The sequence below is a fragment of the Crocuta crocuta genome, unplaced genomic scaffold (assembly GCF_008692635.1).
Source record: "Crocuta crocuta isolate KB4526 unplaced genomic scaffold, BGI_CrCroc_1.0 scaffold197, whole genome shotgun sequence".
Taxonomy (NCBI): Eukaryota; Metazoa; Chordata; class Mammalia; order Carnivora; family Hyaenidae; genus Crocuta; species Crocuta crocuta.
In genome coordinates, this window is record NW_027532002.1 from 5,804,560 (window position 1) to 5,817,543 (window position 12,984).

The 12,984-nt window shown below is 55.1% G+C and overlaps 1 protein-coding gene and 1 pseudogene across 2 annotated transcripts in view; both read right to left on the reverse strand.

Annotated features, from left to right (window-relative positions):
- MINDY4 (MINDY lysine 48 deubiquitinase 4) overlaps positions 1-12,984 on the reverse strand; it is a 109,374-nt gene that overhangs the window by 443 nt on the left and 95,947 nt on the right. Inside the window, exons 16-17 of one of the 2 annotated variants that reach the window (XM_077775445.1) lie at positions 10,214-10,394; positions 9,617-9,689 (exon numbers count right to left, since the gene is read on the reverse strand). In XM_077775445.1, the coding sequence (XP_077631571.1) occupies positions 9,617-9,689; positions 10,214-10,394 (254 nt within the window). Of the gene's footprint in view, positions 1-9,616; positions 9,690-10,213; positions 10,395-12,347; positions 12,497-12,984 lie in introns of those variants that run through there. The other variant, XM_077775446.1, reaches the window with a different exon arrangement.
- On the reverse strand, positions 131-8,283 carry LOC144240927 (oxysterol-binding protein-related protein 9-like; annotated as a pseudogene).

Consider the following 12,984-nt stretch of genomic DNA (forward strand, 5'->3'; position numbering starts at 1 on the left):
AGTCACAGATACAGAGTTAGAGTGGAGAGGCCCACAGAGGAGCTGTCCCTTGTCCTCACTCACCTGAAGCTCCTGTCTTAGGGGCTTGGAGGATCTTTGATTCCACCCTCCCTGCCTAGCCTCTCCACATTCACACATAAACCTACACACGAGGCCCTATGAGACGCAAATACACCTCGGACCCCAGAGAGCAATGGAGAAGACAGAAGCGGCAGGTCATTCATTCATTCATGCCATAAGTGTCTACTGAGAACCTCATCTGTGCCTGGCACTGCAGGGCCCTCAGCTGGTGTAAATGATCTACACACATGCAGACCTGGCCACCTTCCAGGGGTACCTGATGGTGACACTCTAAAGCACTTGGGAAGACCTACATATGGGAGAAGCCTGGAGTGCTCTCCCAGAAAAGTAGGGAGAGAGGTGCGGGCAGAGGGTGGGAAGCAGGCAAGGTGGCACATCCAGCACAGGGCCTGAGAGCCTCAAAGGATTCTGGGCTTTGCTCTAAGAGTCATGAGAAGCCATGGAGGGCTGTGAACAGCTAAGTAAAACACAGATTTACATCTTTAAAAATCACTTTATGAAGCCTTAAGAAGCAGTGAGTTCTGGGATGCTTGGGTGGCTCAGTCCGTGAACCGTCTGACTCTTGATTTTGACTCAGGTCATGATCTCACGGTTTGGGGGTTCGAGCTCCACATCAGGCTCTATGCTGATGATGCTGAGCCGACATGTGATTCTCTCTCCTTCTCTCTCGCCCCTCCCCCAATCATGTGTGCTCTCTCTCTCTCAAAATAAATAAACAAGCATTAAAAAATAAAAAAGCAGTGAGTATAATTTTACTGTAGCCCAAGGGCTGGATACAACTTAATACTAGTTCAGTTCTAAAATAAAAATTGTTGGAGGTGAGACCACAAAAATGTCCCAACACTTGATTTTAATACATGGCACGCTAGTGTTCTAAAACAACGTATGGAATATTTCTGCAAGACCTGGTACTGGCTGTATTATATGTGTATATACATCCTAAGATTCTAAGAACTAGGAAGCAGCTGTTGCATACCTCAACAGCAGTACTGGGGTGCCAACTTTGGAACTGGGGGCTAGAAATGCTTTTCACAGTGTGGGATTTGGAAACAGAGCAGACATTTTCAAAACCTGAAGTTTTCCTTCCAACTGAAGTAAAAATCTTAACAGCCAGCAGAGGAGAGTAAAAACAAAAACAAAAACAAAAAACCAAAAGGAAGCTTTTCTCGCTTTGATTGTGCATCTGCATTGGAAAGTCCAGTATCCCTGAGGTGGGAATTTGCAACAATTCCTTCTCCCGAAGGAAGCCTGTTGCACTTCTGACTGAATGCTTGGACGCACCAAGAGGTTTTGGTGGTGGTCGGCTGCAAACCCAACCTTCTCCCCCTTCATGAATAGCCCGGACTCCCTCTGAATTTCTTTCTCCTCCCTTCCTCAGGCTTCCACTCCTTGTCTTTCTTCATGTGTGTGCCTTGCTTCAACGGCCCCATCAATGGCTCTGATTTTTAGGCTGCTCAGTAATCCCACTTTCCTCTTGACTACGGGCAACTTCCTCGTATCTGTTAAGACTGGATTTTCCTCCGTTGAATATTTTGCACACTTCCCACCAGCCCATTCCTCTTCAAATGAGCAAAAATATTTCTTGTTGTTTGAAGAAAAAAAAAACTTAGTGGTAATTCTGTGTGTCTTGCTCCCGGGGAAAGGTTTAGTGCGGGAGATACTTGCCTCTTGTCTGCTTTGGAACGATGACTAACCCGTTGTTCTCCTAGCTTCGCCCAGCACACTGTGAGGACAGACGGAATGTGGGGATGTAGTGTTGGTCACGGTCTAGACACGAGACACAGCCCCACCCTGTGTGGTGGTACACACCGGTCGATGTCCCCAGGATGTCTTATCCGGTCTCTATTAGGAATGCTGAATCACGTCTTTCCGTTACAGTGCTCAGCATAAAAGGCTGAAATGGTGGAAAATGGCAGAAAACCTTCCAAGCCAGGACTGTACAGTGCTTTCGCAAACTCGTCCTTCAAAACTATCTCTGTGTGCCCTTCACTGTTGCCGAGAAAGCCTTGTGGTGCTGAGAGAGCCCACCCAAGATGGGGCTGAATGGCTTTTTGACATCCAGCCCTAGTCCCTCCCGTGTGAAAGGCTGGGAGGTGCCTCTCACCAACTGAACCGTTCGATTCCTGGGATCCTTCTGGTCACAAATGCTCAGAAGCAGGTCCGGATGTGCAAAAAAGTTTGCCTGCGTTTCCAGAAGAGGTCTTGTCCTAAGGCTAATTGTGGAAAGAACTACCTCAACAAGACACATTCCAAACATAACCTGGGATGGCACAGGTAACCCTCTTGTGCTCGTCCATCGACCCTGCCTCTCGCTCACTGTCAATCATGTCATGTGAATCGGAACAGTCGGTACCACGTGTTCCTTTGGCTATGGGGGATTCAGTGATTCTGTGGTTGTCTGGGCGCTCTAGGCTATTTCCTGAGCTGCTGTGTGTCAGCAGTGGGACAGATCTAGAGAAGTCTATTAGGTGCTCTGGGGTTGAGCCACTCTGATGGACCCCATCAGCATCATAGCATCCAATCACTGCTTGGAGAAGCACTGGGACTGCATCTGGACACTCTTCGACATGGCTGGGAGAAGTCAGGCCACTCCTAGGTAGTCTGTGCCCACTGTCTGCGCTGTTTGGTACTGGAGCCAGTGATGTTCCAGAGTAGCCCCTATCAGTCCAGTCAGTAGGCATGATGGATGCAGCTGTCACTTGCACAAATGGGCAGGCTCCGGGGGTAAGACAGGCTGGGAAGGCACTGTGCTGATCACAGGTTCCAAGGGACCAGGCTGACCTATCACGTCAAGTGGGGTAATAGTACTTCAACCATCCGCAGCAACATGACTTGGGGCTTAATTGATTCTACCATGCAACTTGAGATTTTCAGTTTTCTTTCTCTGTTCACCATCTTTGCAGTTTTGGAGCATGTCATGAAAAAGCTTTTATTGTTCCATTAAGATTTATAGGTCAGCATCCGCCTCTGTAAGTTTCTTATCAAAGTCTTGGACACTAGGGATACATCCTGAATCCAGACCGCCCCCCGCTCCCCGGAGGCAGCAGAAACCAGGTGTGAAGGAGAGCAACACTCTACCCACACAGCCTAGCTCCAAGCAGGCATCACAGACCCAGACTGTGAAGGGAAAAGTATTGCCCAGACCACAATGGTTCCTTACCCTGGTCATGGCTGGAATGGGCATGGAGGTGGGGGAGTCAAAAGTACACCAGACTTGTATCCCTAGAAGACCTATCCTCAGCCTGGCCCCCAAAGCCCTTCCAACAACCCTCGCCCTGGCTCCCAGTCTTCACCCTCCTGACTCTGACAAGCAGAGAGAAGACCCTCCTGTGAGCTCCCAATCTGCAAATATCTCCGATCCTGGCAACACAGGGTTTGGCTTCAATGCAAGGGTGAGTCCTATTTGTCTGCTACTGGGTATCCATGTCACACCAACAGTGACCAAGTCTGACAATTAGGGGGGTTATGCTTAGTTTTGAGGCTTTTTACAGAGGTCACTAGCCCACCGCAGCCCAGCCAACAGGTGTCAATGGTGGGGAGCGCATTTTAGAAGCACCAGAGAAAAGCAGTTCACAATTGCTAGAAAATCAGAGATAGTTTTAAATGGAAAGGGCTGAGACACAGGATGCTGTGTTTGCGTGGGGATGGATGGTTCTCCAGTAGGAAAGTCCAAGGCCAATTACAAGGACAGTAAACAGAGCTCTGCATATGCAACTAGGGACTGGCAGAGAAAGGGGAGGGATGAAACGGAACCATAGACAGCACAGCAGGCAGAATCAACGCTCACTCACCCAGTGTTCGTTCAGGACGCTAAGAGTGAGAGTTTACAGCAGGCTTGCTCAGCCGTGGACCACTGACATTGTAGGCTAGGCAGTTTTGTTGTGGGGGCTGTCTTGTGCATTCTGGGATGTCTAGCACCCTCCTCCCCAGCCGCGATACCCCCAAAATGTCTCCAGACATTGCTTAATAGTCCTTGGGGCCTGAAATCGCCTGGTGAGGACCACTGGCTTAGGGGTTGAGCTCAGTGAAGTTGCCGTGGGCCCTAGAGCTCGGGTAGACTGACAATCACAGAGGGGGCCCACCTCATGGCCACAAAGGAGGCCCCTGCGTCCCCTGGGCCATCCCAGCAGCTGCTCCAGCAGTTACCTGCCCCCACAGATTTTCAGCATTGATGACACTAGTGTATTTCAGCAGGAGGGTCAAGGGGGGATGCCTAACCGAGTCTGCATCAGCAAGAAGAAGAGGGCAGGCTTGGTTTTAAAGCCCCCAGAGCTGACCAGTAGAAATACAGCACAGAATTCCTCTTACTCACTGTGGATTTCCAGACAAGCATCCTGTGGGCAATTTCCCCTTCCTGTGCTCCGGCCCCTGGGGCCAGAGCACTGTGGAAGGAGCCCCATATGCTGTCTCTCACTTGTGCGCCTTGACCTAGCCAGTGCCCCCCACCTGGAATAACCGTCCCTCACCACCGCCCCCCATTCTTCAGGCTCAGATCCAGGACTCCTCCTTTCAGAAGTGTTCTGACCCCCAAGCGGCCTGAGGGTCCTTTCTCAGCACCAGGTTATCTGGGGTCTCCCTCCTCCACTAGTCTGGAAATCCCTCAAGGGCAGAGCTGGTATCACAGGCTTCTGTGCCCTCCAGGGCCTCTCAATGCCAAAGCATAGGCTGCTGGGGTGCTGTGACACGGACACACTCCTTCACAACAGCTGCTTTCTCTGGAGCCCAGGCGCCCGTGGGGGAGGTGGGGGGTGGTGGGGCAGAACCTCAGTCTCTGTTCGCACTGCACTCTCCTTTGCCTTTGACCCTGGCAGTCACAAAGCCCAGTCCATGGTCCTCATCCTCTTTTGTCTCTTCCCCTCTGCCTCTTCCTGATTGTTCCTCCCCACCTGTCCCCACACACACATTCAAGCCTCTACGGTCTCCAAAGGAAAGGGATCCTTATACCCAATCAAGAGATGGGGAAACTGAGGTCTAGAGCAGAACCAACCCTCCCAGAGGTCATACAAGGTGACAGCAGCAGGGCCAGGACTCAGCTGAGGTCCCCAGAGTCCCACTCTGCACTCCTCCCTTGCATCATGGTGCTGAGTGTCCTGTGAACCTAACCAGGGCAGGGACACAATGGGCAGGGGTGTGTGCCAGTTGCAAGGCAGGGGATCAGAAGGGGCGGCTGAGGCCGTGGGAGCACCCAGGGAACCCTCCTCTGACGGGCGAAAGGCACTGTGAAGAGGGCACCTGGGCAAGAAGGGTGGCAGCGGAGGTGTGAAGACCAGCCCAGGCCCCCAGGCGGGTGGGGACACAGCTGAGGGGGTTGGGCACTCAGCCCCAGCCCCTGAGGCACTGTTCCCAACTGAAATTATATTTTCAATTTCTTGTCTGAGCCTCCAAATAGAAACATCTGTGGCCCAGCCTCAGGCCCTGGTTGTGAGCTCTTTCTTCTTTCCCCTGGACTACTGAAAACTGTTTCATTTTCTCCTACTCTAGCTAGGCTAGAGGCTCAGGAGGTCGCCGTGTGCATTTTGCTTGAAAACGACCATAAATGAGTCTGTTTTTGCTGAGACGGTTAGAGAGCAGCGGGAATGGGGGCGCAGAGGACAGACCCCACGATCCAGACACAAGTGGCGGCAACGGGAGACCCCCAGAGGGCGAGACGTGAGTCACACTTGAGAGCAGAGGTGATGCAGGACCTGGGGTGGGTTCGACTTGGGATACTCCTCCCCAAAGGCAAAGCCGACGGTCTGGTCTTGTGCAATGTCGCTGTGGCAACAAAGCCAGGTGGCGGGAAATCCCACTGCCCGCTCTGTGACCTTCCTCGGGGCTGGGACAGCATGGGCCTAAGCTCCAGGACCTGCGCTGTCTGTGATTCGAAGTGTGGCCTGGGGCGCAGACCTCCACTCGGGAGACCCCCACCTGTGACAGGAAGGCCCACATCAGGTGGTGTTCAAGGGCCTTTCTGTGCATCTCATCAGGCTGCCGGATGGGCCAGGTGTGTGGTGTGCTCGCTGCTGGGTCGGGTGAGCATCAGAGGTCTTTATGCGGCAATAGAGCTGGGCTTAAAGGTAGCCAGAGCATCTCTCCCTGGATTAGGACAGGGTCGATCATGAACTTGACTTCTATTTAATTGTGAACTCTGAGAGCAAGAAACCCAGTCTTATCCGGCTGTTTCTTCCATGGAGTCCAGCCCACGGGTTCCATGAGGTTGAAGAGATGGGCCCACAGGCCTGGTCCAACCCTTGGGTGTGACCTGAGACGCGGCCTGACTTCAGGCATGGCACCATGTGGACCCCCTTCCTGTCAGGGTGGCGACCTCCTATGGGCAGCAGGGCTCATCCCCCAAGAGGCAGGGCCCTCTCTCCCCAGGGTCTTCAATGACCTTGAAGGCCACTTTCCCAAGTTTTTCCCTTTGAGCTGTTTGAGAATCTGGGATGAAAACAAAACGCAAAGCCTTTGTAATCCAACCCCTCGGAACAGGATTCCGGGAGGCTAGGCCTGCTGTTTCCTATTACAGTGGTATGTTATCTGATGGGTGCTGGCGGGAGGGTGGGGAGGGCTGGAAACTAGCATTCCCACCATTCACTCACCCACTCAGCTTTTCTGGGAATAGTGCTGGGAAAAATCTCACTGCATTAACTGCCCAGGTGGACCCACCATGTTGGGGCAAGTGATAGGGAAAGTAGGAGAGGTGGGCACAGGATGGATGTTCATACCTGGCAGAGGGGGAGAGGGAAGGGGCAGCCCACAGCTGGGAAGAAGGACCCCTGGGCCAGTGTATTATAGCAGACCGGATACTAGAGGGTCAGCACTTGACTTGACATCTGACTCACAAGGCAGCCAGGAAGGGTGACGGAGGGGTAGGCACTACCCTCACCAGGCACCCGAAGTTCTCAAAGTGTAGTCCAGGGCAAGCAGTACCAGCAATTCCTGGGAACTCCCCAGATATGCAAATTCCCAGGCTCTACCTAGATCTACTGAGCCAGACGCCCTGGGGGTAGGACCCGCTGATCCGTGTTTTACCACGCCCTCCAGGGATGCCTGCTAAAGCCTGAGGACCACACCTTAGGGCAAATCTCCTCAACGGGTGAACCATACACGGATGAGTGTGTCAGAGCATTCATCCCCACATCCATCAGGGGGTTGGGTGGAGTATGGGCCAACCAGAGTCCCCAGGCCAGTTGTCCCTAACCCTGTGGGCTGCACAAATGTGACTTCCGATCTGTGGACAAGGACTAGGAAACACGGCTAGGTACCTTGCCTGACCCCCACGCCCTGACAGTGAGCAGGGACAGAAAAGGGCAGCACAAAATTCAGCCTGGACCATAGGCCCCAGGCCAAGGGCTCACTCCTGGCTGGAGGCAGTGTCCCCAGTTTCCCCGATGATTTTCACTGTTTCATTCCATGGCACATAGCTGGAGCTGGGCTGGGTGGGGTCCTGGGAGAAGGGACAGCGGACAGAAGGGGAAGAGGCACTCTGGGCCCATGCTCACACTCAGAGGGCCCTCGCCTGAGCTCCCTGGTGGACCAGGGAGCTCCAAGTCATTGTGGAGCACTAGACAATTAGGGATGAGCCCAGAAAAGTCCACTCCCTGGGCCCATGGGAGGCACTGGGTGAGTCCCACAGTGGAAGCATCCTTGGGAGAAAAGGAGTTTTTCCAGATGGGGCAGCTCCCCAAGGCCTGACCCCAGAAAGGATAGGGAGACAGATGGAGGCCTTCAGGGTAGGGAGGTGGGTGGAGCCTGTGCCGAGGGTGCGGTCCACAGCCCTGCTTGCAGGCCCATCTGCAGGAAGGATGCCCCGTGGCCTCCCACCCCGTCCTGCAGACGGTGCCAAAGCCAGTGTCACCTCCTTTTTCCACCGCTGCTCTTCTGTCATCACCTGGAATGAGTGGCCCTTTGTACATGAAAGGAAAGCGACCTGCATGGGCCTTTAATCCTCTCGACGAAAGAGAAGCCAGCACATGACCCCACAAGAATGCTTTGTCCCTGGCTTGGTGGCCAGGCAGGTGGAAGGATGAACAGACAGACGAACGGATGGGGCGTAATGAGGATTCCCAACATCTCCTGGGTCCCCTCTGTGGTGTCGCCCCTGGGAATGGGGCTCCAGTCAAGGCTCACTTGCCTGCAGGTGGGCAGCACCCCCAGGCTGCAGGCGAGCCCCCTGGATCTCAGGTGGTCAGAGCCACAGGGCTTCAGCATCGTCCACGTCATCCTCCACCCCAACCCAATCATTTCACAGTCGGGGACACGAGGTTCTTCCTGGGGTCACACCAAGTCACGGGCAGCTAAGGCAATAGTAGTAAGAGCTGTTTACAGAAAACCTGGTAACGTACCAGGTGCTCTTCACAACGAGCCTGTGCTTGGCTCATCTGTTTTTCCGATCTTACAGGCAACAGCATGAGGTACAGACAGGTAAAGACCAACAGCTCATGGTCAGAAAGCAGAAAGACCAGGATTCGAGCTCCAGAACCCAACACTCACCATCTGCGAGTTCTACCTCTTCCCCAGAAAGCACTGGAATCCAGGCTTCCACCTTCCCTTCCCTGTTCCCCACCACCCCCCACTGCACCCCAAGGCCTCCAAGTCACTGCCTAAAGGCTTTATGAAGGGCCTGCCTGAGGGGCACCTGGGTGGCTCAGTCGGTTGAGCATCCGACTTTGGCTCAGGTCATGATCTCATGGTTCATGGGTTTGAGCCCCATATCAGGCTCTGTGTTGACAGCTAGCTCAGAGCCTGGAGACTGTCTTCAGATTCTGTGTCTCCCTCTCTCTCTCTGACCCTCCCCCGCTCACACTGTCTCTCTCTCTGTCTCTCAGAAATAAATAAAACATTTTTTAAAACATTAAAAAAAAAAAAAAGCGCCCACCTGAGGCTGGGGGTGGCCCTCCAGAGTGCTGTCCCCAGCCCTGGGGCCTGGTCAGTGGGCTCATGAGCAAAATGAGCCCTGACTCACCCCGAGTCTGAGCTGCATTAGAGGAGTCAAGGACCCCACCCTGTGTCCAAGGCTACGGGGAACCTCACTCGGGGTTCAGAGGGCCCAACCTGCACCAACAGAATGACTGGGGCTGCTCCTCCCTGATGCGGAGGAGCCACTGCTACAGGAAGCCATGTCCGAGCTACACCTTAGGGGGCCACTGACGAGTTGGGCCCTGTAGCCTTCCTACACTGCACCTTCTTACTGCTGCCCCTCCCCCTACCTGTACCCTTACCTGCCCTTCCTCCTGATTGGACCTAAGGGCATTCACCACATGTGGTGGTGGCTACCTCAAGAAGCACCTACTCATACCACCACCCTTGCCACAGGGCCATCCTCAGAAGCTGTCTTGATACCGGCCACCTCACAGATCACACACTTCTCCACGTGGGCCACAGAGCTCACAAGCCCCAAGCACTGTGTCCGTCCATTCTGCAGGGGCCCCGCCTCACCACACACTGTTGGCTAGGGCGATGCAGAAGCCCATCGTCCTTCCCACAGGGCCGGCCACCCCCAACCACTACACCTCCCAGGCATTCAGGTGAGGCCCCAGAGACAGACCTGACTCACCTGGTTCTGATGCAGAGCTCGAGGGGCGGGACGAGGTCATTGTCCCTGTCCTCAGGGACGGTCTGGGTGGTGTCTGGGGGGTGGGAGAGAGGCACACGCTCATCAGCCCCGGACCCGAGCCCGGCCTGCTGCTGGTTGTCACCAGCAACCCAACTCTCTGGCACCTGCCCCACTTCTCATCTCTGTGGGACCCATCCTTGTTCCCACCCGTCAGTTCTCTTCTGGACCACGGCACTCTTCTCAAGGCCTTCTATCTGTGCCCCCACCCTCCTGCCCCCTTCAGCTACCAGAATAATTCTTTCTAAAAACACATCTGATCTCAACACTCTCCTGCTCCAAAACCTTCCATGGCTCCTCATTGCCTGCAGAATAGAACCCAAACTTGTCGGCATGGTATTCCAGGTTCTGGTCTCAACTTTGCCTTAGGTCTCCTATTGCCATCAGTTCCTCAAGGCCCGGCGCCGGCCCCTCCTATAGGAGGACATGCCCACACACGCTATTGGGTCCCCCCCCCATCCAGACCCGGGTCTGCACGGCCTCTGCCCCTAGGACGTGCGAAAGCCAAGGGTGCGGGCCCGCGGGGGGCGGGGGGCGCACCGACGGTCAGCCGGATCTGCTCCTGCTGGTTGGCCAGGCCGTCGTAGTAGTACAGGTCGAAGAGCCTCTCGGCCCTCCAGTCCCTCAGGAGCTCCGGGTGCAGGCTGAAGAGGACGCTGAAATGGCTCTCGCTGCACACCACCCAGATGGGGAACCTCGGGGTCTTCAGGAAGCAGCCCACCTGGAAGACGCAGAGGGAGCGGACACACACATCCGCGCTGGCACCAGGGAAAGGGCCTGAGCAACTTCCTTCCACCCCCAGGGAGCGGCTGCCCTCAGAGACCCTGCTGGGGATCACGGCCTCGGTGCCACGCTGGGGGCCCAGGGCGCCACTCACAGACACCGGCTTGTCTCCCGGGGCCGCCCCTGGGGCTCTCCGGGCCCTCCCCTCACAGACACGCGAGATACCCGGGCCAGAAACCCAGCACCCCTGCCGCTTCCTCTCCCACACCCAGCTGGTTCACAGTGCTGCCCATCCTGCCTCCAATACTCCCTCTCCTTCCCGGACGATGACCTCTGAAGCGGTTCTCCACACCCGGGGGTGGCCCACCATCACACCGGCAACTCACCAGTCTCCAGCTGTGCCAGCACGGCAAGCCTCCGGGCCTGTCCACCCACCGTCCAGCACCCAGAGCACTGGGACACCCATCTCCCCTTGCCGGGTCCTGCATCACCCACATTATCCAACCAGGGAGCACGAATCACCTCCCTCCAGCCCCTGGGCGGAGGTTACCAGGTACTAGGTCCTGGGTACCCGCCTTCTCTCCTACAGTGCATCACTGGCTCACGATGACGCGCTAGCCTGCCTCCTGCACGCTGGACTATACCCCTAGCACCAAGGGCAGGGGTTAAAGGTCAACATCAGCAAATGTTTGACGAATGAAGGTCCTCATGCATGAAGCTGAACTCCAACTAGGTAGGACTTGACCTTGAAGGCAGGGAGGCTTGGGGCCACGGCAGGGGGGAAGGGAGGGAGGGCCTCTGGGCAAGCAGTGTGTGCGAGGGGGTACCAGGAAAGAAGATCCAGAAACACCCTGGGGCTGGCAAGGCATCCCAGAGAGAACGCAGGGGAAAGGAGGGGGCGGGTAAGGGCTGGCACTTTCTGATGAGAGACTCCTTTGGAAGGCTCCCCATGGAGACTTCCACGGCAAAGGGGTGTTCAGAGAAGGTAGATCACGGGTCATGCCTCGTACCCTCAGTGCTGCTGCGGTTCTACCTGCAAAGGGCAGAGAGGCGGCCAGAGTGCCCCGCGCAGTCCTGCTCAGGTACGGGGCCGTCTCTGCCCCTCGACCGGCTGGCCCAGGGGGGGCTCCCTCCCAGTCACCTGCGACTCCCTTGAGCAGCACCTCTCCCCCACCCTGGGGCCCTGGTTTATTCAGCTCTGCACAGGCCACGGGCCAGGCTGATTCTGCCCTAATCCCCACCAGCCCCGGGGAGATGTTTGCATGCTCAGGTATTTACAGCCACAGCCTGCGGATTAAGGAAAGAATGGGAATTATTTTTCCAGTGGGGAGAAGGGCATACTTTCTCTGGCCTGTCACAGAAGAGTGGCCGAGCGGTCCTCCTGGAGCCGACTCTGGGCTGGGGTGTCTCGGACAGGGGGACTTTGCTCCGCAGGCCCTGAACCAGGTCCCTGGTGAAAGTCTTACCCATAAACAGCTGCCTCCTCCAGAGGGTGGGAGGGCAATCTTTCCACCATGGTCACTCTCCCGTTTTCCAAGTGTCCCGCCCCACCCCCACCTGGCCATAGGACTCTCACCCCGGCCCCTTGTGATATTAAAACGTGACAACAGAGCTCGCTCGTTGGTGGATGTGGGGGAATTAGATGCCTTAGAGGACGTGGCCGGACGTGCCTAAACCCCACTGCAAACTTGGCTCCCGTTCCAGGCTCAAAAGAGGCTTTTCTGGAGAGGGCATCACCTCGAACGGGGAGCCTTCTCGGGGACCCGGGGCTCATTCACTGCAGGAAAAAGCGCCTTGCAACCTGCCAGGGGGCAGGCGTCTACATAATCAGCCACCCTGAATTTTCCAGCAGAGGGACAAAAGGGCAGCTTGCCATTTATTTATTCAACGGTCAAAAGATTACAGACAAAAAAAGCTGCCCAGAGACTTTATAAATGAGTTTTCTCATTCAGGAGCCCCTTCCAAGTGGGTGACGTTTTCCAAAGATGAAATTCACTTCCTGTAGGTTTGAAGGTAGCTGACCAAGGGCTTGGGGTGAGGAGTGAGACTGGGGCGGGGGGGGCGCACATCTTTTCCTTCAGTACAGTCTGGGGCTTTCTCCTGGTGGGTGAACGGAGTAGAGCGGAGTTCAGCACAATTTTAAAGGGGGATTCTTCAATCTTCTGCAGGGGTGAGGTGAGGAGATGCCCCGTCCCCATCCGGGGACTGCCAGCTTAGCAGCCCTGATTCCTAAGAACCAATATTTGATTGCTGGCAAAACTGCTGTCTCTCATCTCTAAGGGTAACTGTCATTCAACATGACACACTCTGGTCCTAGGCACCATGTTCGACTATGGGGGTACAGTAACCAAGGAAACAACCGCTGTGTTGTCCTTATGGGGCTTTACAGGTTAATGGGGAAGACACACAGTAACCCAATAATCATACAGACATGGCTGCTCTTCACTCAATCTAAGATGCTATTGGAGTCACCATTGTTTTTTGTTTCACTAAGAAAGCAAGCAAGCTGGCACTTGAAGTCTGACACACCAGCGACTGCAGTAATGCATCAAAATCTCGGAAATGTTCGAATGTACACAAAGTCTGCA